Raw genomic sequence first — 23,302 nt, 5'->3', positions numbered from 1 at the left:
GGTGGTACCAGGGATTGAACTCAGGACCTTGCACTTGCAACACAGGTGGCAGAAACACTGAGCCAAATCCCCAGCCCCAATCAATCCATATTTTCACTTCTCTTTACAAAATATTTCTTGTGCTGGGTGTGATGGCACACATGTAATCCCAGTCCTTGGAAGGCTCAGAGGGCTCACTGGGGCTAGCCAGACTGAATTACATAGTAAGACCCTGTCTTAAAACACCATCACCATCTGCAACACAGGTGGCAGAAACACTGAGCCAAATCCCCAGCCCCAATCAATCCATATTTTCACTTCTCTTTACAAAATATTTCTTGTGCTGGGTGTGATGGCACACATGTAATCCCAGTCCTTGGAAGGCTCAGAGGGCTCACTGGGGCTAGCCAGACTGAATTACATAGTAAGACCCTGTCTTAAAACACCATCACCATCACCACACACCCACAGACACACACTCTCTCACTGTCTCTCTCTCTCTCTCTCTCTCTCACACACACACACACACACACACACACACACACACACACACGACTCGAAAAGGGCCGGGGATTTAGCTCAGTGGCGCCACTCACAATGATCCTCCTGCACTAGCCTTCCAAATGCTGGGATTACAGAAATAAATTCACCCTGTGGCAAAATACTTAACAATGGTGAGACATAGCCCCAGATGTCACTGGATTAAAAAGCCTCATGACCATCCCTTTAATTATTAGCATCTGAGATCTGAGCATGTAATTGGTTTGTAAGTATCCTGTTCCTCTGGCTTCATGAAATTAATCACTATTTATTGGAGGGTATTTTATACAGTTATTTTCTTTCTTCCTTTGGGGCGGCAGGGTCTTGCTATGTAGCCCAGGCTGGCCTTGAACTATGAAGCCCATGCTAGCCTTGAACTCACGATAGTCCTCTTCCTCGGCCTTCTGAGTGTTAGGATTACTGGCATGTGCCATCATAAGCAGCCTCAATTATTATCCTTATTTTCTTTTTTGGTATCATGGAACAAACCTAGGGATGCTCTACCACTAAGCTACATCCCCAGCCCTTTTTATATTGAGATAGGGTTTTGCTAAATTCCCAGGCTGGCCTTGAACTTAGGTTCTTCCTGCCTCACCCTCCAGAGTCGGGCTCAAATTATGTTCTAATCTTCATAATAACCCTGTAAGATAGAACTCTTTTTATTTTACAGATAAGAAAATGGAGCCGGGAGTGGTGGCTCACACCTGTAATCCCAGCACTCGAGGCAGGAGGATTGCTGTGAGTTGGAGACCAGCCTGGGCTACATAGTGAGTTCCAGGTCAGTCTCAACTACAGTGAGACCCTGTCTCAAAAAAAAAAAAAAAAAAAGAGGAAGTTCAGCAATTACACAATACCTGAGTTCATACAGCCAGACATTTCAGCCCACAACTATATGGCTGGAAAGCCCTTTCTCCCCCCACCCCACACCTCTGGTGATACTATGGGTTGAATCCTCACACTGAGCTACAACCTCAACCCATTTTAAATTTTGAGACAGGGTCTCAATAATTTGCTAAGTTGCCCAGGCTGGGCTTGAATTTGCAATCCTCCCACCTCAGCCTCCCGGAGTAGTGAGAATTATAGGCATGTGCCACCTTGCACAGCTCCTTAAAATCCATCATACCAAGAACTTTTAAATTATGCTCGGGGCCCTAGGGGTTCCTTCAGAATGCCTCTAGGGGGCCAGGGATTTAGCTCAGTTGTACTGTGCCTGCCTAGCAAGCGCAAGGTCCTCAGTTTGATCCCCAATACAAAAAAAAAAAAAAAAAGTCTCTAGACCAACTACTATCCAAAACCAACTCAGGTCCAAGGTCAGAGCCTCCTCTAGAACCAGCCTGATTATTCTTCTGGAGGAAACAGCTTGTTTACTGGGTTCTAATTTTTTTTTCCTTTTTTAATTTTTAGGTTTTTTTTTTTTTTTTTTTTTTTGTACCAGAGATCGAATTTTGGTTTACCGCCTGCCCCGAGTATGATTTTAGTTGACTCATTACCTTTTTTTTTGGTACCAGGGATCAAAATTAGGACTATTTACACTTGGGAGGCAGGTGGCAGAACCACTGAGCTAAATCCCTGGCCCCTTTTTTTTTCTTTTTGAGACAGGGTCTCACTATGTCATTCAGGTTGGCCTTGAACTCACTAGGTAGCCCAGGCTGGTTTTGAACTCTCAAGATCCTCCTGCCTCGGCCTCTCAAGTGCTGGGGCTACAGGTGTGTGCCACCATGCCCAGTTCTTAGCACCTTTTTTTGGTGTTTCTTTGATACAGGGTTTCACTAGTCTAGGCTGATCTTGCACTTACTATGTAGCCCAGGCTGGCCTTGAACTCATGATCGTCCTCCCTCACCCTGAGACATTACGGTGCTGTGAACCAAGAAAATTTCCAACCTATGTCCTACATTGTTGTGGCTGACAATGAGGTCTTCCAAAGTAGAGATATTCAAACAGATGTCAAGGCAGGTCTACAGTAAGATCCTAACTCAAAAAAAGCACCACTATCACCACCATTACCAAATCTTTGTAAAGATTACCAAATGGACTGCTTTAATGCCTGAAGAGTCTGAGAGCCAGTTCTGTTACTTTCAAAGTCCCTTCCTAGTGCAATTCTGAAGATATACAAAGAAAATGCATGGGCAAGTAGATACTTATTTCAGTGAATACAGAAATTTCTTTCTTTTTTTTTTGCAGTATAGGAGATCGAACTCGGGACCTTGCACTTGCAAGGCAGGCACAGTACCACTGAGCTAAATCCCTGGCCCCAAAACTCCTTTCTTTTAAAACAGGATCTTGCTATGTACTTCAGGCTGACCTTGAACACCCGATGTGCCTAAACCAACCTCCGACCTGTGGCAATTCTCCTAACTCAGCCTCCCAAGGGATGCAAACATAGGCATGTGCTACCATGCTTGGCTTGTACAGAAATTTAAGTGCTATTGTTCCAGAAAAAGACAACTGAATACATCAGAGGCTTGCCACTCATATTTCCGTATGTTCCAATCTCATATTTTTGTTCTCTATTAAAGGCAGAGGGGCCTTATTTCAACATTACATACACAGGTCAAGAGGCTGAAATACAGAGTTCCACAAGCAGAGGTGTGAGACACTGTAGCATTACCAAGGTCTTAAAGCACTTTATACCTCCCCTATGTGTACCACAAAGAAAAGGTCAAAGGACCAGGTATTTAGCTCAGTGGTGCTGCCACCTGTCTCACAAGTGAGAGGTCCTGAGTTTGATCCCCAGTATCAAAATGAACAAACAAATAAAAACAAAAAAGGTTGAAGCCTTAAAATCTTAATTCTTCCCTACTGAAGGCAAAATTGCCAGGCTTCTGAATCAGAGAACTCAGGTTATATAATTAGTGCATAAAAAAAAAAAGAACAACTGCTCTGGAAAATCTAGAGACATAGAATTTTTGTTTTTTGTTTTTTTTTTTTTTTTTGAGATAGGGTCTCACTGTGTTAGTTGAGACTGACCTGGAACTCACTATGTAGCCCAGGGTGGTCTCGAACTCACAGTGATCCTCCTGCCTCAGCTTCCCCAGTGCTGGGATTACAGGCCTGCGCCACCACGCCTGGCTGAGACATGGAATTTTAACACCTATATTTACAAGATAAGATTTATCATGATACTAGCTTTTAAAATACCATGAAACAAAAAATTGGGATCCAAAATAAAAACACTGGTAAGTACCTCTAATACTGTTCTAATGTTAATTTCTCACTTCTCCTTCAAAACACTCAGTATGAGCCGGGTACAGTGGCATTATGCTTATAATCACAACATTCTGGGAGGCTGAAGCAAGAAGATGGCAAATTCAAGTCCACCCTAAATAACATAACAGAATCCTATCTCAAAGCAGACTTTTTTTTGGTACTGGAGATTGAACTTGGGCCCTTTTGCTTGAGAGGCAGGCAGCGGAACCACTGAGCCAAATCCCAGCCTGAAAGAAGACTGTCTTAAAAAAAAATTGTCTTAGGGATGGGGATTTAGTTCAGTGGCACCCTGCCTGCCTTGCAAGTGCCAAGGTCCTGAGTTTGATCCCTGGTACCACAAAAAACAAACAAACAAACAAAAAAACAAACAAAAAAAAAGACTGTCTTAAAATAAAATTCTGAAAAAGGGCTAGAATGTAGCTCAGGAGTACAGCACATGCTTTGGCAAAGCCTTGGCTTTCAGCTTCCCTCAGTGCTGGGATTACTGATGCGGCCCACCACACTTGGATCTCTGAATTAATTTAATGTCTGTATTTTTCAGACATTAAACTGTTAGCAGATGGGTGGGGATTTAACTCAGTGGTTCCAGTGCCTGCCGAGCAAGGAGCTGAGTTCAATTCCCAGTACAAAAACAAAACAAAATAAAACTAAACCTGTTAGAAGATGACATCTGTCTTATCCATGGTTGTAGCCCTACAGAATATGGCTCACTGATCAGTCCACAGAACTATAGTGGGCAAAGGAATAACCCTACCATGTTTATTAGCTAGAGTTAATCTTTCTTTCCAAAACTGTTATCCTTACTAGAGAAATCTGGTGAGTGGAGAAAGGGAAAATATCTAATAATTTATATTCTACTGATAGACTCCAGTCACAAAAAATATCCCATTCAGAAAATATTCATCTGGCCGGGCGTGTCAGTGCACGCCTATAATCCCAGCACTCGGGAGGCTAAGGCAGGAGGATTGCTGTGAGTTAGATGAGTTAGAGACCAACCTGGGCTACATAGTGAGTTCCAGTTCAGTTTTAACTACATAGTGAGACCCTGTCTCAAACAACAACAACAACAACAAAAAAAAAAACAAAAGAAAATATCCATCTGTATGATGAGGGAAGGTGATTTTTTTTTTCTTTTTTTGGTACCAGGGATTGAACTCGGGTCCTTGTGCTTGCAAGGCAGGTGACAGACCACTAAGCTAAATCCCTGGCCCTTTTGTTTCTTTTTGAGACATGGTATTGCTACATAGTCCAGGCTGGCCCTGAACTTGCAGCCAAGTGCTAGGATTATAGGCATGTGCCACCAAGCCCAGCACAAGAAAAGATGATCTTGAATGCTGTCCCTCTACCTCATATGGGATTCAAACTCAGGACCTTGTGCTTACCAGGCAGACATGGCGACATTGAGCTAAGTCCCCAGCCCATAATTTATTTTATTTTTTTTTAACGTTTTTTAATCTTTTTTTTGGGGGGTGGGGTTGAGACAGGGTCTCACTATGTACATGAGACTGACCTGGAACTCACTATGCAGTCCAAGCTGGTCTCGAACTCACAGTGATCCTCCTGCCTCAGCCTCCCGAGTGCCAGGATTACAGGCGTGCGCCACCACGCCCGACCGTAATTTATTTTTTAAAGCACAGAAACCCTTTCTTCAAAGAGCATTTTACGGAGAGCCCAGATATATAACACTGTTAGTAAGAGCTACTTTGAGCTGGGAGTGGTGGCACACACACCTATAATGCCAGCAGTAGAAAAGGTGGCAAATGCCTGTGTAATCCCATTACTGTGGGAGGCTACCACACCTGGCCAGAGACACTTTTAAAACACAAACATGATTTCAAAATACACAAACTGCCAGACATGGTTGTATGTGCCTATAATCCCAGCACCCAGAAGGCTGAGGCAAGAGGATTGCTATGAGTTTGGGGCCAGCCTGGGCTAGAAAGTGAGTTCAAAGCCAGACTGAACTATATAGCGAGACCCCATTTCAAAGCAAAGCAAAGCAAAATGAATAAACAAACAAAAATCAAAACAAACTTTAAAAGCACACTTTTGGGCTTGAGGGATGCAGCTGTACTGCACCTGTCTGGTAAGGGCAAGGTCATGAGTTCAATCCCCAGTACTGGAAAAAAAAGAAAGAAAAGCCACACATTTTTTTCAGTCAAACCTAGCAAATTCTACTAAGTCTCTTGTGTATCTAGTAGCTTACAAACTAAAACAAAAACCCAGTAATATTCAAAAGCAATTCAAATAAATCCAAACTCATTGTGTGGACTAACACTCACACTTAAGCACAGAACAGTTCCTACTCCTCACTACAGCAACTTGATCCAAAGAAGAAAACAGAGAAAACATCAACACTTTGCATTTTTCGCTGGTATTTTTTGCTCATGTAATTTTAACCTGTGCCTATGAAGTCATCTGCCTATATTCCAGTCATTATACTAGTAGGTTCTGAAACAGGGGATAGCATGTAATTTCTGTAGCAGCTTTAGGCTAAACTACTAGCTCTGCATAACTCAGAAAGGAAGGGAGGAGGAGAATGAAGAAAATTAAACAGACAAGAGGCAAAGCTTCGAGTGCTGGAGAAATGGCTGCTCAGAAGGAGATGGGCCACCAACTACAGATAAAAGGCAAAAATTAATTCCTTAGAACTGACTTCTTGCCTATAAATTAAACAACAAAAACCAAGTAAATCTGGTACTTCTTGGAATGAAGACTTTCAGGTATGAAGTCTGGATCTCTTTATATCTGTATTATATTTCACTGTTTCCAATTTTTTTCTTTCTGCAGTGCTGAAAATGAATCCCAACATCTTGTGCATGCAAGTAAGCATTCCACCACCGCACTCCATCCCTAGCCCCTCTCATTCCTGACAAAACACAATTAATACTAAGGAACCTCATATCCCCTAAAGTAAACAGTTTGCTTTCAGTTAAGTACTGTGCTAGAGGTTACTTATAGTCAAATCTGTGTGAACGAACCTTGTTTTAGACAATGACAAACAGCAAAGAAAGAGATTAGAATATAGATGAGTAAAAATATTTTAGGTTAATTTCTATAAATCTAGATGGTGTTAGTAGTCAAACTATGTTTAGTTTCAGTGAGAGAAGAGTTCATTAGCCCATCCCAAGTGAAGCTGATTTTTTTTTGACAAAGCCCCCCCGCAAAAGTTTAGCAGATCAATCAGAACATTCAGTTATACAGTTTTAAGTTTACTCATTGCAAAATAGGTTTTCTATAAAGAGAAAACCAATATTAATGCCAAAATCAGTACTTAATAGTTTGACATTTACAACATCAAAATGCTGGTGCTGTATTCAGCATTTCTACAAATCTCTAAGAGGTCTGAAAGGGAGACCCTGTAGCAGATCTCTTCTTTCTACATTTTACACATTATGTACCTCCAAAGCCAAGGCTGTCTTGTCGTAGGCATTAGGGACTCGCTTCTGGATTACCCTGGCATAAATGGGCCCATTCTGGAGGTTAGGGAGCGGAGTGTTGACGCTGGGTTGGGCATAGGGCCCAGGCTCCGGCCCACCCAGTGGTTGTGGGTGGGAACCCTCCTGGTTACCTCCAATCAGAGCCGATACTGAGGCGGAGGAAGGTCTATACTTCTCCACGTAAGGGACTGGAATCATCCCCCTCTTGCCTTCGCTGTCCTCTGCATTCCACCACTGCTCTTCAGGTTTATCCCGGATTCTCAGGATGTCTCCTTTCTTAAAGGGAAGATCTTCTTCATCATTCCCATTAAAGTCAAAGAGGGCTCGCACATACTCTGCCTCTTCCTGCCTGAGAATCACTCCACTACTCTGCCTGGATCTGGAAACCGGTTCTATCAATGTTGTAGTGTCCAAATAGTGAATTTTGTAGAATTCCAGTAAAGCAGGCAAAGAATCAAACTCTTGATCTCCTATTCGGAGTCTGGAGGGGTTCACTCCTAGAAAAAACAGAGTAAAGTGTTATTTAAAGATGTGCTATACTAGAAATGAAACGCAAATTTTAAGCATTTTCCCATACAAGTTTAATCAATATTTAATCTTGAAAAAAGATCCCCTTTGGGGCTTGGGGTTTAGCTCAGTGGTGCCACCACCTGCATTGTAAGCACAAAGACCTGAATTCAATCCCTGATACCAAAACAAACAAACAAACAAAAAACAATACCCCAAAAAACAAAAATAAAAACAACAACAACAAAAAAACCCTTCTCTTTAGAGCAAACCAACATCACACTTAGAAAATGAAACATCCCTGGGAAGAAAAATGTCTATCACCACTGATCCCAGAGAAGAAGAGAGGACATAACAAACCTGGCCTACCCGGGTATGCTTTCACACTAGGTCAAGACCGCATGACACACAAGTTTTTCGTTCATTCTCTCACTATGCTCTGTTGCTACTCCACTTAAGAGTAGCATCAGATTCAGTTTTGTTGCAATCTTCTTTTCAACCTCAGGAAAGTCAGCAAGCTCTCCTGTTTCATAGGTCCCAGCATCTGTTCCAGGAAGAGGTGGGGAAAGCATGGTATCTACACTGAGTTCATATAATCATTTCCTTTACTTCTAGAATGTACAATTCCAAAGAAGAAAAAACATTTTTAAAAAATCTGATTGTTGACTGATAACTAAAAAAATTTAGAAAAGCCAACAAAATGAGAAAGAAAAACTAAGAAGCTAACTGATGCTAGGTGTAGTGGCATATACCTGTAATACTAGATTTTAGGGAAGCTGATACAGAAGACCTGTTTCTGTTTTTTTGTACCGGGGATTGAACTCGGGTCCTTGCGCTTGCAAGGCAGGCCACCGAACTGCTGAGCTAAATCCCCGGCCAAAGACCTCTTTTTTAAAAAAATTAATACCATGGACCAGGGATTTAGCTCAGTGGTTCCGGTGTCTGTCTTGCAAGTGCAAGGACCCTCAGTTTGATCCCCGGTCCCCCCTGACCTACACACACACACACACACAAAGATTAAAAAAATTAATACCTGAAGAAGCAGGGTGTGGGGGCACATGTTTGTAATCCCACAACTTGAGAGGCTGAGGCAGGGGGACGACCAAGATTGTGAAGCCAGCCTGGGCTACAAAGTGGGTTCAAGACCAGCCTGAACTACATAGTTCTCAAAAAAAACAAAAACGAAAAAAAGGCCACTGTATTCTCTCTTGCATGGTGGCCCACTGTCATGGGTGTAGGGTGTACTTCTTTTCCTACTTTCACTTGGCCCAAACTCACTCCAGAGCCTGTTAAAAAAAATTAATTTTTGGACCAGGGATTTAGCTCAGTGGTTCCGCCACCTGCCTCGAAAGCACAAGGACCCAGCCAGGTGTGGTGGCGCATGCCTATAATCCCAGCACTCGGGAGGCTGGGGCAGGAGGATCGCTGTGAGTTCAGACCAGCCTGAGCTACATAGTGAGTTCCAGGTCAGTCTCAACTATACAGTGAGACCCTGTCTCAAAAAACAAACAAAACAAAACAAACAAACAAAAATCTGATTGAGTGCAATATTAAGGATTGAATTGAGGGACTTTGCACTGAGCTGCATCCCTATCTCTTTTTGAGGCAGGGTATCACTAAGTCACTCAATAATTGTCTAGGTTGGGCTGATTTGCAATACTGTCACAGTCTCAAGAGTGCTGTACACACTGGCTTTAAAAAAATCAATTTTATTTTATTTATTTATTTATTTATTTATTTTGGTTTTTTGAGACAGGGTCTCACTATGTAGATGAGACTGGCCTGAACTCACCATGTAGCCCAGGGTGGTCTCAAACTCACAACAATCCTCCTCAGCCTCCCAAATGCTGGGATTACAGGTGTGCGCCACCACGCCCGGTTAAAAATCAATTTTAAACTCAGGAGGCTGAGGCAGGAAGGTTGCTGTGAGTTTGAGACCAGCCTGGGCTACAAGGTGAGTTCCTGGTCAGTCTCAACTGCGAGTGAGACCCTGTCTCAAAAAAACAAACAAACAAACAAAAAAACAATTTTAGCTAGGGATTTAGCTCACTGGCACTGCGCAAGGTCCTGAGTTCAACCCCCGTTATGGGAAAAAAGAAATCAATTTTAAACTAGGCATGGTAGTACATTCCTGTAAAACCAATACTTGGGAGGCTGAGGCAAGGAGGATTACTGCAAGTTCGAGGCCAGCCTGTGTTTTGTGCTACATAGTGAGTTGAGGACCAGCCTGAGCTAGACCAGCCTGAGAGAGATCCTGTCTCAAAGAACAAAATCAATTTTAAGATCATTTAAAACATGGAAACCAGACTGTTGTTCCCCATGAGGCAAACAGTTTCATGACAGCACTTAGTGTGAGGCTAAGGCAGGAGTACTACAAGTCTGAGGGCAGCCTGGGCTAAAGAGCAAAATCGTGTCTCAAAAAGAAAAACGAAAAACCCAAACAAGGGAAAAACAGGGGGAAAAAAAAAAGATGAATTGGGATGGGTGCTTGGGAAAATAAAGAAAGGTTAAAATATTCAACCTCTGATAACACAGAATCCAAGAGGAAGGACACAGTAGAAAACTTAAAATTCATTAAGAGACACATGGGGTGGTGCATATCCATAAACCGAGCACTCAGGAGACTGATGCAAGAGAATCATTCCAAATTCAAGGCCAGCCTGGGCCACATAGTGAAGTGAGTTCAAGACCAGCCTAAAGTACATAGTGAGACTATCTCAAAAAAAAGAAAAAATATTTCATTAGGATATGAATATGTGTGTAGCCTTAGGATGATAAATGAATACATATCACTTCAAATAAGAATAAAGTTTCTAAAGCAGGTGTAGTGGCAAGGTGGAACACTGACTCAGACCTATAATCCTAACTTATTGGGAGGCTGAAACAAGATTAAATGTCCAGCCCGGCATGATGGCACACACCTGTAATCCCAGCATTTAGGAGGCTGAGGCAGGAGATCACTGTAAATTCAAGGCCAGCCTGAATTGCATAGTGAGACCCTGACTCAAAAAAATAAAAACAAACAAAAGATTAATTGTCCAAAGCCAGCCTGGGAAATTTAGGAAGCTACCTCAAAAAAAAAAAAAAAAAAAAAAAAAAAAAAAAAAAAACGAAGGGATAAAAAAAAAAAAAAAAAAAAAAAAAAAAAAAAAAAAAAAAAGGCTAGGGATGTAGCTTATTGCTAAAATGTCCTGGGTTCAATCCCAGCACAAGTGAAAAACAAACACAACCCCCTACACACAAATTTTCTGAGTAATACTGCCAAAACAAGAATTTTCAGGACTGAGGATATAGCTTAGTGGTGCTGTGCCTGCCTGGCAAGTGCAAGTTGAATCCCCAGCACAAAAATAAATAAATAAGCCCCCCCCCATACCAGGGATCCAACTTGGGACCTTGCACTTGCCAGGCAGATGGCAGAACCACTGAGCTAAATCCCTGGCCCCTAAATTTTATTTTTAATCAATGCCACAGAACTCAGCATTTTAGTTTAAAACCTACCATATATGTATTAAATACATAACAATTTTTTTTTAATTTTGGAGGTAGGATAAAGGTTTGAACCCAGAGTGTCACACATGCTAGGTAAGCACCCTACCACTAAGTTGTATCCCCAACTCTGATACATACATCCTTTTTTGGGGGTACCAGGGATTGAACTCAGGTTCTCTTATGCTTGCAAGGCAGACAGTGGCACCACTGAGCTAACTCCCCAGCCCCATACATCTTTTATAGCTGGGTTATTATTCTGTTTTATCTTTTTTTTTTCCTAATATACTTCAATAACATGACTTTTTGTGTATATATGATAAAGACTGAGTCCAGAGCCTTGGATGTGCCAAGCATATGCTTGAACATTTTAACACTGAACTCTATCCCTAGCCAAGAACATGATTTTTAATGGCTGTAAAAAAACAACGCTGGGCCAGGATTTAGCTCAGTAGTTCTGCCACTTGCTTCACAAGTGTAAGGTCCTGAGTTCGATCACTGATATCAAAAAAAAAAAAAAAAAAAAAAAAAAAAAAAAAAAAAAAAAAAAAAGAAAAAGAAAAAAAAAGTAAAAAGAGAGAGGAAACAATGCTATTGTGAATGTTTCTGTTCTCATCTATTAATTTTTAAAAATTTATTTCATTGGGATAAACTCCTTCAAATGATACCATACATCAAGGTTTTAGAACTTTAATTAAGGCTTATATTGCAAATGGTCCTTCAAAATGTTTGTCCAATTTTACACTCTCACCAGTACTTAGTGAGTTATTTCCCCTCATCTCCTTGTTAAAATAGCATTTTAAACTAGGCATGGTGGTGCATGCCTGTAATCCCAGCACTTGGGAGGCTGTGGAAGGAGAATCCTTGAGTTCAAGGCCAACCTGAGGTACACAGCAAGACCCTGTCTCAAAAAAAACAAAAACAAAAACAGAAAACAGGGCCAGGGATTTAGCTCAGTGGTGCTGCCGCCTGCCTTACAGGTCCTGAATTGATCAATCCCCAGTACCAAAAAAAAAAAAAAACCCCAAAACAAAAAACCCAAATGACAAAGGGGGGAGAGGGCAGGCTAGGGATAGCTCAGTGGCACTGCTCCTACCTTGCAAGTGCAAGGTCCTGAGTTCCATCCCCAGTACCAAAAACCAAACAAACAAACAAATAAAAAACAGAGAAAGGAAAAAGTGGAAACAAAGCTTTTGTATACAAGGAGAGAAGGGAGCTTGGGGGGGGCAATGGGATAAAATTTAAACAACAACAAACAAACCCTCAGCATTTTGTCACACATAGCAGTGCATGCCTGTAACCTCAGCCCCTGGGAAGCCCAGGGAGGAAGGAGGCCAGCCTGGGATACACAGTGAGTTCAAACCAGCTTGAATTACACAGTTAGACTTTGTCTCCAAAACAAACCCCACAAAAACCAGCCTTTTAAAAACTGTCACTGGGCTGGGGATTTAGCTCAGGCGCAAGGTCCTGAGTTCCATCTCTGGAGAAAAAAGAATAAACAACAAGAAACACCAATAAGAAGAAATATTACTTTTAAAAATTTTACCTTTGATCATTTGATGTTTTCATGTCTATTGATTCTACCACTGAGTTTTTTTTTGTTTGGTTTTTTTGAGACCAGGCCTCACTATGTAGTTGAGACCGACCTGGAACTCACTATGTAGCCCAGGCTGGTCTCACCTCACAGCGATCCTCCTGCCTCAGCCTCCTGAGTGCTGGGATTAGAAGAGTGTGCTGCTACACGCAGCTGAGTGTTGTTTTTAATTTTCACTGATTTATTTGTGAAACTAGGGACTGAACTCAGGACCTTGCGCTTGCTAGGCAGGCATAAGCTCCACTGAGCTAAATCCCCGGCCCTTTTAATTTTTATTAATATATGTTTGCAGTATGTAATAATTACATTCTTTGTAGGGACTGGTATTTCTTATTAGTCTTTTTTGGGGGGGAGGGTACATGTAGGGTACTATGGATTAAACCCAGGGGAGCACTCTACCATGAATCAAGTCCCCAGTCCTTTTTATCTTGAAAGAAAGTCTCACTACACAACCCAAGGTGGCCTTGAACTTATGATCCTTCTGTCCCAGCCTCTTAAATGTTTGGGATTTCAAGTGTGTATGTCACACTTGTTTTATTCAAGTCCTTTGTTTAGGGAAAACTGTCAACTGCCATTCCTATTACCCTCCCCCACAAAAAATGATATTTGCATCCCCTAGTTAAAAGTTGTAGTGATTTAGCTTAGTGGTGCCACCACCTGCCTTGTAGGTGCAAGATTCTGAGTTCAATCCCTGGTTAAAAAAAAAAAAAAAAAGCCACAGTGAGCAAGCCTTCTCTAACAATTGAGACACAACATAAAGTTATTCTTTTCTTCCCTGGTAAATGGGTTTGGCCAGGTGTGGTAGCGGAAGCTTGTAATCCCAGCACTTGGGAGGCTGAGGCAGGAGGATCACTATGAGTTCAAGACCAGCTTGGGCTACATAGTGAGTTCCAGGTCAGTCTCAACTACCTAGTGAGACCCTGTCTCAAAAAAACCAAAAAGAGGGGGGGTGTTTACACTGAGTGGCATCCTCAGCCCTTTTACATTTATTTTTTGTTTTCTTTTGTTTTTTGAGACAGGGTTTCACTAAGTAGCCTAGGCTGGGCTCAAACTTGTGATTTTCCTAATTCAGCCTCCCAGAGTACTGCAATTATAGGTGTGTACCACCAGGCCCAGCTACATATACCTTATATTAAAACAAAACAAAATAAAACAAAACAAAAAAACACACCAAAAACCCAGCTGGAGAGTTTATGGCTATAAGCTAAATAAAACAAAGTTAGTAGCACAAACTCAGGACCACTGGCTGGCTCTCTAACTTAAGACACTGAAAAAGCAGAGCCTGGGCTGTCCTTCTACAGCAGTCACTGCTCAGGCACTTTAAAATGTGACCCAAGGGCCGGGCGCATTTAGCTCAGTGGTTCCCATGCCTGCCCTGCAAGTACAAGGTCCTGAGTTCAATCCCCAGTACCAAAGAGGAAGGAAGGAAGGAAAGGAAGGAAGGAAGGAGAAAAGAAAGAAGGAAAGAGAAGGAAAAGAAAAAAGGAAGGAAAGAAAGAAAAGGGAAAAGAGGAAAAGGAAGAAAAGAAAAAAAAGGGAAGGAAGAGATGAGAGAGAGAGAGAGAGAGAGAGAGAGAGAGAGAGAGAGATAGAGAGGAGAGAGAGAGAGAGAGAGAGAGAGAGAGAGAGAGAGAGAGAGAGAGAGGGAGGGAGGAGAAAGAAAATGTGACCCAAGAGGTCTAAGTACAGGACTGGAGAAATGATTTTGGTTATGACCATACCAGAGCATGGCAAGTTATATTCTGAGTTTCTCTCCAGAGGTGGCATTTTTCTATTCAAGTCTTATGGCCACCTCAGCCTCCACCAGGCTAATTCAGAATAATCTTTTAGACCTGCAGAGCAAATCTGAAGAACAGGGTCACTGTGAGCATAGATATCTACTCAATACAGAATGCTCCATGGCAGAGGGTGATGCAGTCAGCCTCACACCAGCAAAGCACCCATGGCTTAGCAAATGGTTCTGATATGCTGGGGATGGTGGCACATGCCTGTAATCCCAGCTACTAGGAAGACTGAGGCCGGAGGATTATAAATTTGAAGAAAGCCTGCACAATTTAGGAAGATCCTGTCTCAAAAAGGGGGCAGGTAGGGATGTTGCTCAGTGGCAGGGAACTTGCCTAGCATGTGCATGGCCCTGGGTTGAATTCCCATTACTATACTAACAAAAAAAGGTTTGAGGTCAGCTTGGGCAATTTAGCAAGACCCTGACTCCAAAATTAAAAAGGAGCTAGGCACCGTGGTGCAGATCTGTAATCCCAGCACTCTGGGAGTTAAGAGCATCACAAGTTCAAACCCAGCCTGGGCAAGTTCTGGGGATGTAGCTTAGTACAAAGGTGTGTGTTCAAACCCTAGCATCACAAAAAAATAAAGGGCTAGGATGTACTTCAGTGGTAGAGCATTTGTCCAGTGTACAAGACACCGAGTTCAATCCCCATTGGAGGGTGGAGGATATTTCTGCTTATTCCCAGGAAGATAAACTGTCTTGGCAGTAACATTTACTGAACTATAAGTCAAGGTACAATAGCACAAATTTTTACTAGTTGTCCCCTTTGGATAGTGACTGGCAGATAATAAATTGCTTGGAGCCAGGTGTGGTGGCACATACTTGTAATCCCAGCACTAGGGAGGCTGAGGCAACAGGATTGCAATGAGTTCAAGGTCTGCCTGGGCTACATAAAGACCCTGTCTCAAAAAAACCAAAATAGAATGGGGGGGGGGAAGAGAAAGTGTGCTTGATATAATAACTTTATTTTTCCTTGTTTTTTGAGATAAATCTCACCATGTTGCCTAGGTTGGTCTCAAATTGCTAGGTTTTAGTGATCCTCCCAAGGGCAAAGACCACTGGCACTATAGATACATATCACCATGATCAGTATTACATATTCATTATTCTTTTTTTTTTTTTCCTTTTTTTGGTACCGGGGATTGAACTCGGCTTGCAAGGCAGGTGGCAGAACCAGAGCTAAATCTCCGGCCCTATTATTCTTAATAGACGTAACTCTAAAGCGAAGGGAAAAAATGCTAAGTGAAAATCTGCTCCCAGTTTTGAAAAGCTCACACAGCATAGTGAGATACAAAGGTGCTTAGTGTGTTGGTAAGCAAGGAGCAAAGCAGTGTGTGTTAGGAAGACATTTCCCCACTTGGCTTATATCAATAGATATGTCCCTACAAGATCTAGTAGCAGTAACAACAAATTGTATACTGAGATACAACAAAAGAGCAACTCTAACCATTCCTGAACATGTCCAAGGCACTTTGTTCATTCTAAGAAGGAAGACAACCACTCCCATTCATCCTGTTATGGTTCCTCTGTTACTCCAACAGGCCAAGTGAAATGTATTTTTTGGGTAAAGAAGGGGGCTAACAGAAAAGGACTGCTAAGTCAGCCAAGTTCCTTGGCAAGATCAATGCAAAACAAACAAACAAAACCCTAAATACCGGCAGATTATCTAGCACAAAAGCGAAGTAGCAGGGGCCAGGGATATAGCTCAGTGGTGCCATGCCTTCCTAGCAAGCACAGGGTTGTGAGTTCAATTCCCCAATTCCAGAGAGAGAGAGAGGGAGGGAGAGAGATGGGGAAGGGAGGGATGGAGGGGGAAAGAGAGGGAGAGAAAAGCTAAGAAGTAGCTTTAATTCTTTTATTCTAATGGTGCATGTGTGATGTGTGTGTGTGTGGGGGGGGTGTTTGATATTCCCAAAGACAGAAATAGAAGCAAAACACTAGAGGGCTGGGGATTTAGCTCAGTGGTTCAGTGGCCTGCCTTGCAAGTGCAAGGACCCAAGTTCAATCCCCGGTACCAAAGCAAACCAAAGCAAACCAAACAAAAACCAAACCAAACCAAAACAAAAAAACCAAGGGAAAACTTTGATATACTTTACCCATAAATTATCCTTCTAACCTATCAACACTATAATAATTCCATAAAGGAATGCCTGGTTTTGTGTTCTGCTGGGTAGCCAGATATATGGGGTAATCAGTCTTCATTGATCCAAACTCCAGAAAGGAAGGGGAAAGAATATATATAAATTCCAGATAAGCCCAAACCTCACCACAGCTATGTGTTCCAGCTCCTTTTCCCTCCTTCATCTCCAACCACAAAAAGCCAAATGCAGGAAACAGAAGGGAGGGAAAGGAAGAAGATACAGTCAGTTGAGTCAGAGGACAAAATCAACAGAATTCTCATAACGATCTGGGACTTTGAAATCCTCACTGATATATTCTACATCAACCCTGGGCTGGATTCTTAATATACAGTTATGACTCACTACATTCAGAAGCCAAACTCAATACAGGTTGTCATTTCTTTTCCTGGGGGTGGCGGTTAAGACAGGGTCTCACTATATATGTACTTTAGGGTGGCCAGAGTTTCCCTGTACCTGCTCAACCATTACTTCTAAGCATCTCAGCCCTTAGACTACAATACTTTTTACAATGTCACTCCCTGAGGAACACCTGTGGGGACTTCAGGCTAAAACAGGCTAGTTACTTCTGGCAAGGTAACACCACAGCTGCACCATCACAAGGCTCACCTGTAGCGCACATTAATTTCTTTCTTGGCACTACTGAGAACTGAACCCAGGACTTTCACATTTAGCATCACTTCCAGACCTCTTGTTTTAAGAAAGGGTTTTGCTAAATTGTCCAGGCAAGACTCAAACTTGCCATCCTTTTGCCTCTGTCTCCCAATGTGCTGGAAGTACAGGGATGTGCCACCACACCAAGCTATACAGCAGTTCTTTTTCCTTTTCTTCATTCCCAGACTTGTCTCTTCCTCCTCCACTGCCTATCATATTTACAGAGGTTGCTTAATAACACCATCTGCTTAATACAAAGGTCTAAAAGGCAACAAACTTCTGAGAAGAGATCCTAAAGATGTATCAAGATGGTTTCAGCCAGGCATGCTGGTACATGCTAATAATCCCAGAAATTCTGGGAGGCTGACTTCAAGCCCAGAATGGACAATTTAGGGACTTAGCAAGACCTCAAAATAAAGTGCTAGGGATGTAGCTCAGTGTGAAAGTCCTGAGTTCAATTTCAGTATGGGACACACACACACACAAATATATATATGCACATGTATTTGGTTTCCTTGGCAGGAACTTTCTAAAAATGGTAGATATCGGCATGGTACTTTGCAGTTTCAGACTGACTTGGTTTACTCTCTCATTTACTAGCAATGAGTTGTTATCTAAATTCTCTGTGACTCAACTTATTTCAGTTTCTTTCTTTCTTTTTATTTTTTGGTTCCGGTACTGGGGATTGAACTCAGGACCTTGCACTTGCCAGGCAGGTGTGGCCCGCTAAGCTAAATCCCTGGCCCTCATTAGTTCCTAAAAGTGATACATCATGGGTAATCAATAAAAAGCAAACGCAGCTTAATCCTCCAGTCCTTCACAAATTTTCAATTTAAACCAAAATGCAGTTTCCCATTACAGTTTCCCAAAGAGGATTCCACAGAATCTCAAAATACTTCTCAAAACTCCTACAGTAAAATTAAGTTTGAAAAATCCAGTTCCCTCTTGGAGGATGATCACGGAGCAGTAAATCCACCTCCTTTTATCATGAGATTACTTTATGGGTATAAAACCTCTGAGTAACTCACTCATGAACTCCAGAACCCCTCAATGGAGGGATACTTTGATACTGAAGACTAAGACATGAAAACCTGGTTGTCAACTACAAAGATGAGAAACAAAATACAAAAGCTGAAGGCTTCATGCAGCACTATCTTCAAGAAAAATCAAACAGCTGGGGATTTAGCTCAGTGGTTCTGGCACCTGCCCCGCAAGCACAAGGACCTGAGTTTGATCCCCGGTACAAAACCAAACCAAACCAAACCAACAACAACAAAAAAAAACAATTACCACCTCACTTCTGTCCCCATCTCCAACATGAGGCAAGCATTTATGCTCCCCTCACTCACTAGGGCAAGAGGCAGGAGGCTTTGGTTTGAGCACTAATAGCAAGCACCATCCTATTTTTATTTCTGGACCCAAGGTTCTTTCACACGAGTGCACTCTGCACACCAATGAACATCTCAAGGCTAAGAATGGTTTCCCCACTTTGCTTCAACTACCCTCACACCTCAATTACGCTAAGGTTAACACTTGCATCTTGAATATCCACTCTGTGTTGGCCATATTCCTAATTATTTAATTATACTCAAGTTTATTTAATTGTTATAATCAACCCAGGAGGTCAGCATTACTATTTTCCCTCTCTCAGAGATGACAAAACTTAGGGCTGGGGATTCAGATCAGTGGCAGGTCCTAAATTCAATCCTGGTACTGAGAGAGAGGAAAAAAAAAAAAAAAAAGATGAGAAAACTGAAGGAAACACAAGTTAAAAAATTTGCCCAAAATTACACCAGTAATAATTGGCAGGTAAATAAGATTCAAAAGCAGGCTCCAGAGCTTAGGCTTGTAACTATGAGTAGAGACAATGTATTCAATTTTGTAGACTTTACTGGTCAAGGTTTAGTTCCTCATTGTTCCAAGAGAAACTAGTAGGTCAAATGTAAAAAATCTGCCCTAAGGGCTGGTGATTTAGCTCAGTGGTGCCCTTCACAAGCAGGAGGTCCTGATTTTGATTCCCAGTACCAAATAACAACAAAACTGCCCTAAACCTGGCATGGTGGCCCACTCCTGTAATACCAGTACCCAGAGGCTGAGGCAGGAGGGTCACTGTTTGAAGCCAGCCTGAACTGCACAGCATAGTCATGACCTGCTCAAAAAACAAACAAACAAACAAAAAACCAAAACTACGCTGAGGATCATTTTGATACCTAACCTCAAAGAATATGACCAGTAGACTCATCTAAATTCTTCACTGAGACTCTGGAGCACAGTCAGGGTGCACCCAGGCTATAGCAGCAGAGGAGGATTGAAGGAACTAAAGATCTAACAAGTTAAAGCAGTTCACTGGAAAATGTTGAGAATCACTGGCCTATTCCATTTCTAAAAACTATTATCTAAGGCCTAGCATGGCAGCACATGCTTATAAGCACTCTGGGAAGTTGAGGTGGTAGGCCCCTAAATTGGAGCCCAGTCCTGGCAATTTCACAAAACCATGTCTCAGAAAAGTATAAAAGCAGGAGAGGTGTTCAGGAGGTAGCTTCACATTGTCAAAGCCAAATACCACAAAAAACAAAACAAAACAAAAAAAACTACCACAAACAAAACTATCCTGGGGGGGGGATAGGGATGGCTCAATGGCAGCCCACTAGTTTAGCATGCAAAAGGCCCTATGTTTAATCTACAGCACAGTAGGCTGCTGTCTATACAAAATAACATGCTGGGTGTGGTGGCTCACGCCTGTAATCCCAGCACTCAGGAGGCTGAGGCAGGAGGATCACTGTGAGTTCCAGACCAGCCTGGGTTACACAGTGAGTTCCAGGGCAGTCTGAGCTACATAGTGAGACCCTGTCTCAACACCTCCCAAAAAACCCAACCAACCAAACAAAAAACCCTCAATGAAACCCCAAGCAAAGAGCTCACCTTCCATATTCAGTATGCCAAATAAGATTTTTTTTTTGTACTAGGAATCAAACTCAGGGCCTTGCGCTTGCCAGGGCAGGTGCCAAGTAAGGTGTTTTTTTATTTTGACAGAGGGTCTTGCTGTGTAGTTCAAGCTATCCTTGAGCTATGTAGCCCAGGCTGGCCTCAAACTCATGGCAATCCTCCTGCCTCAGCCTCCCAAGTGCTGGGACCACACCCAACTTCAAGTAAGGTTTCTTAAATCCTCTTCATCACTGACTTTAGAGATGTGTATGGTCTGTATGCTAAAGCCAGTTTTCTTCTTGCCATCTTTTCCTTTTGGTCTATATACTGAAGCTGGGACCCAAGGCAGAGGCATTTAGAAGAAAGTGTTGAGGACACAGTCCTTTATTGACACAGTCAGGATTCCAAAGTGGTTCCAGAGAAAACAGTATAAAAGGGTCAACTCTTGAATCAGAATGCTAAATTCAAAATCTGGTTCAGTCACTTACTAGCTACTTGACCTTAAGCAAGTCAGAAATTTTTTTGTTTTTTGAGACAGTTTTGCTATGTAGTTCAGGCTGGCCTTGAACTCACAGTGATTCTCCTGCCTCAGCTTCCTGAGTACATTGGGTTTACAGACATGCATCACCACACCTGGTGTTTCTTTCTTTTTTTTTTTTTCTTGAGACAGAGTCTTGCTATTTTTAGTTCAGGCTGGCCTTGAACTATGTAGTACAGACTGGGCTCAAACTCCATATTCTCCTGTCACAGACAGGATTACATGTGTGTACCAGCACCACTCTTGGCTAAATTACTGAATTTCTGGCTCTCAGCTTCCTCCTCTATAAAAGGGAAACATAAATAGGAAATATTTTTAGTAAATGGAGATCATAGTACTTCACTCATGAAATTATTACCAACAATAACTGAGGTAAGACACAAAGATACTCAGCAAAGTACTTGGCGCAGAATAAGCAGTCAATAAATGTTAGCTATAAATATTGTATACAGCTCTCAAAAATTCAACAGTCTTTTGTATGGCTTCAAAAGAAAAAGAGCTTGATGGAGAGAAGGATAACAAAGATTAAGTAATCATTATTTAGCCAGCAACTGACACAATTGCCCTATACAGAAAAAAGGGTCTGTGGCAGGTGGAAAATGAGATACAGAACAGAAAACAATGCCACGAACTTTCCACACCCCATTCACAAACTGTGGCAATCTTCACCTTTTCTCCTGAGCCAATGATCTCAACTTTTATCTGTTTTAAGAAGGTGGAGTTTAACACCAAGGTAAGGGTTGAAATATAAAATCACAATACCAAGAAGCGAAAAAATACCAAACCTGTCAGCTACTATTTCCAAATTTTACAATCAACAAAACACAAAACTAAGAGAATATCAGTGACAGTGTGCCATCATGATATTATATATAACATAAAACGATAGATGACTTCCAAGGTGTAGTCCTAAAGTAATATGTATCTGGGGGCAAATACATCCAGATCATTTGGTTGGGGGCAAATACATGATGTATCAAAAACCTATCTCATGCTACCATGTTTTGAACCGACCAGACTGAGAAAGACATAGGATAATTTGTGAATTTAAAAGACCCCACACTCATTAAAAAAAAAAAAAAATCTTTTTTTTTGGGGGGGGGGGTTTGAGACAGGGACTCACTCTAGTTGAGACTGACCTGGAACTCACTATGTAGCCCAGGCTGGTCTCACAGCCATCCTCCTGCCTCATCCTCCAGGAGGGCTGGGATTACAGCGTGCCGCACCACACCCAGCTATCCCATCTTTCTGTTTCTAGACAGAGTGAGTAAATCTAAATTAGGACTATCCTACAAGGGAAGGGCTACAAAGACTGGCCCAGGGGACTCATAATTCCTAAATGAGATTGGCCTAGATCTTATCTCAGCTGGTCAGGAAGAAACACCTTCCACTTGGGAACGGTGAGGAGGCACTAGGCTTCTTGGTGATGTTAAGATATACAGACAATGGTAACCTCAGAATAAGTGCATATATTTCCTCAACATTCCCCAAACAATTCTAATAACATCGGTAGGACAGTCACGTTTCAACGATCCTTGACAAGACGACCCGGTGGAGTAATTTAAATTCTTGAAAAGTCTTCCCTGCAGGATCTGTTCCCCATATACAAACACTCCAGCCACAGCCCCAACTTACTGAGCAAGGAGAGACCCAGAAGTACAAGAATGACAATATTTAAGCCTAAGGAAAATGAAGTTCCATTCACCTTCAAGGAAGGGATTGTTTCCACTGGCTTATCTCTGGTTTATTTTCAAGGAATAAAAAAATCTAAAAAACCTTTCTTCCATAAAATACTTTGAAAACCAGAACCCTGCTTAATTTCAGTGGACAGTCTTCTAGGCATTAGATCGCTTGGACCCAACCAGGTACCAATGTATTCTACGCTGGTCAGAGAAAGCGTTTTTCTAGCATCAAGACATTTAGTTCCCCACCTTCGTCCTCTATAAGGGAAGAGGACAGTAAAAGCATTTTGGAAAAATGCCCAAGAAAGGAAAAAAAACTAACCGGTTTCCTGAGGGTGTCTCCATCCCTCCCAGTCAGTATGTGGGGACTTCCTACCAAAGGCCACCATGGGAGTATGGCCAAATCCAGCTTTCCAACACTGCAGGAAATGTTTCAAGCCTTAAGAGCCACTTGTAGGATTACTGGATTCATTCTGGGCACGACTGCCAAGTGATGACCCTGCAGTGCCAACATCCCCCTCGGGTCTTTGTCCCCACGTTGTGAGGACCTGCCTTGCACAGCCCTTGTGCCTGGCCAGGGCGCCAGCCCCACCCTGGGGCCGGAGCAGTTCCCCTTCCCCTGGGCTGTCCTCCCAAGGCACACCCAGCGGCCACGGTCAGCAGCTCCTCCTCCCCCATACGCCCGCGGTTGGTGGGAATTGAGGCTGGGCTCCAGCTCTCTGCCCAAATCGTGGGGGTCACCTCGCCAAAAGCGGCCGGTTAGGCTTGGGGTTCCGCGGCCCTCAACCCCGTCCGGGGCCTCCCATCCCGTGAGTCCCTCACCGGGCGG

At 42.4% G+C, this 23,302-nt stretch overlaps 1 protein-coding gene across 1 annotated transcript in view; it reads right to left on the bottom strand.

Annotated features, from left to right (window-relative positions):
* Crk (CRK proto-oncogene, adaptor protein) overlaps positions 1–23,302 on the bottom strand; it is a 26,363-nt gene that overhangs the window by 2,545 nt on the left and 516 nt on the right. The window contains exon 2 of the mRNA XM_010642166.3: positions 7,128–7,663. Within this exon, the coding sequence (XP_010640468.1) occupies positions 7,128–7,663 (536 nt within the window). The remainder of the gene's footprint in view (positions 1–7,127; positions 7,664–23,302) is intronic.

This window comes from Fukomys damarensis, unplaced genomic scaffold (assembly GCF_012274545.1).
Source record: "Fukomys damarensis isolate Sample0158 unplaced genomic scaffold, DMR_v1.0_HiC HiC_scaffold_13, whole genome shotgun sequence".
Lineage (NCBI taxonomy): Eukaryota > Metazoa > Chordata > Mammalia > Rodentia > Bathyergidae > Fukomys > Fukomys damarensis.
The sequence above is the reverse complement of the archived record's forward strand: the minus strand, read 5'-3'. Positions and strand labels throughout refer to the sequence as shown.